Source organism: Marmota marmota, unplaced genomic scaffold, assembly GCF_001458135.2.
Source record: "Marmota marmota marmota unplaced genomic scaffold, marMar, whole genome shotgun sequence".
Classification (NCBI taxonomy): Eukaryota; Metazoa; Chordata; class Mammalia; order Rodentia; family Sciuridae; genus Marmota; species Marmota marmota.
In genome coordinates this window covers 45,283,285-45,285,101 of record NW_026000229.1, presented here as the reverse complement: position 1 = coordinate 45,285,101, position 1,817 = coordinate 45,283,285, and the positions used below count along the sequence as shown (strand labels likewise).

General features: G+C 38.1%; 1 protein-coding gene across 1 annotated transcript; it reads left to right on the top strand.

The window, feature by feature from the left end:
- The first annotated feature begins 395 nt into the window (after positions 1-395).
- Positions 396-1,358, top strand: LOC107137835 (olfactory receptor 4F21-like). The gene has a single exon (XM_015480274.2). The coding sequence runs from the start codon at positions 396-398 to the stop codon at positions 1,329-1,331; it is 936 nt and encodes a 311-aa protein (XP_015335760.1). The 3' UTR covers positions 1,332-1,358.
- Positions 1,359-1,817: the final 459 nt, after the last annotated feature.

The window sequence follows — 1,817 nt, the reverse complement described above, 5'->3', positions numbered from 1 at the left end:
GCAAGTTAGTCCAAAAGCATTAAAGTATGAATATATTTTGTCACCTTACACTATTTAGGCTAGGACAACACTTAGAAAAGAGTTCAAAGAAACTATCTAGATTTCATTGAGAGGCTTTAAAAAAAAAGTCTGCTCAGAGCATAAAATACAAAGAATCATTTTCTTTAATCTAATATATTAATAATTTTGTCTCATTTGAGTAATTTCTCTGCTCATCACTTAATTACTTCTATTTATTTATTTGGGGGGGTAATTATATGTTTTCTTACTCTAGGTTTTACAATTCACAGAAAAAAAATAGCAGCATGAATGGGGAATACCTGTTAGAACCACTGATTCTGGCTCTTCATGTTCTATCCACAGGTGGTTTAAAACCAGCTCTTACAATCAAAACAATGGATGGACTGAATGGCTCTGTGGTTTCTGAGTTTGTGCTGCTAGGACTCTCAGGTTCTTGGGAAACTAGAGTTATTCTTACATTGACATTCTCCTTGCTCTACTTAGGGATCATCCTGGGAAATCTCTTTATTGTTTTCTTGGTAATTGCTGATTCTCACTTACATTCTCCTATGTACTTCCTGCTGGCCAACCTGTCCTTCAATGATGTGTGGGTTTCCTCCACTACAGTTCCTAAGATGATCTTCGATCTTTTAAGTGAACACAAAGTAATTTCCTTCCAAGGTTGTATGATACAGATCTGTTTCATCCACATGATGGGAGGAGTGGAGATGGTGCTGCTCATAGCCATGGCATTTGACAGATATGCAGCCATCTGTAAGCCTCTCCATTACTTGAACATTATGAGCCCCAAAAGATGTATTTTACTTGTAGTCATTGGCTGGGTAACAGGAGTGATCCACACTATGTCACAGTTTTCTTTTGTTATGAACTTGCCTTTTTGTGGTCCTAATACAATAGACAGCTTTTATTGTGACTTTCCCAGGGTCATACAGCTCGCATGCTCAGATGCAGAAAAGTTTGAGTTTGTCGTTGCTGCCAACAGTGGATTCATGAGCATGGGCACCTTCTTCCTGCTCCTGCTTTCCTATGTCTTCATTTTGGTCACTGTCTGGAAACGTTCCTCTGGGGACTTGTCCAAGGCCCTTGTCACGTTATCAGCTCACATCACTGTGGTGGTTCTGTTTTTCACTCCATGTATGTTTCTCTATGTGTGGCCTTTCCCCACGTCATCAATTGACAAGTATCTGTTCATTGCTGACTTTGCTATCACACCTGCCTTGAATCCTGTCATCTACACACTAAGAAACAAAGATATAAAGATATCAATTCAAAGACTGAACAAGCAAGGTCATTACAACAGATTTTGCTGACCTCGTCTATTTTTAGAGCTCTAAAACTGTGCATCCATATGCCTGTTGGATACTCCCACCTGAACATTTGACATTTAATTTGGACAACTGAACATGGCATCTACCTCACTGAACATATGTCTACTCCTCCACAGAAGTTTCACTCATTGCTTTTACTACCATGGGAAATGTGAATCCACTGTGATATGGTTTTCTTTGGGACAGATGCAATGTGTACAAGCCAGGTTGTATGGTTTATCTTGTGATTATTTGACCACCAGAAAGGATATAATGATATTCCTTTTGTTTCCCTGAAGGTTCACAAGTAAAATTGCTATGTTGAATAAGGACTCATCAATCAAATGTTTGTGTATTTAGAATTAGTAGCTTTACTTAATTATTTAGGTTAGATTCCCTCAAAAAAATATCAAAGATGAACTGGAACTAGTTTTTGGAAGAATCAGGGGGGAAATGATTCCAAGAAAGAGGGAATAATTATGCTCATAA

Bases quoted from the DNA above. Each gene is read 5' to 3' on its own strand.
- LOC107137835 (XM_015480274.2), top strand. From the start codon at position 396: ATGGATGGACTGAATGGCTCTGTGGTTTCTGAGTTTGTGCTGCTAGGA.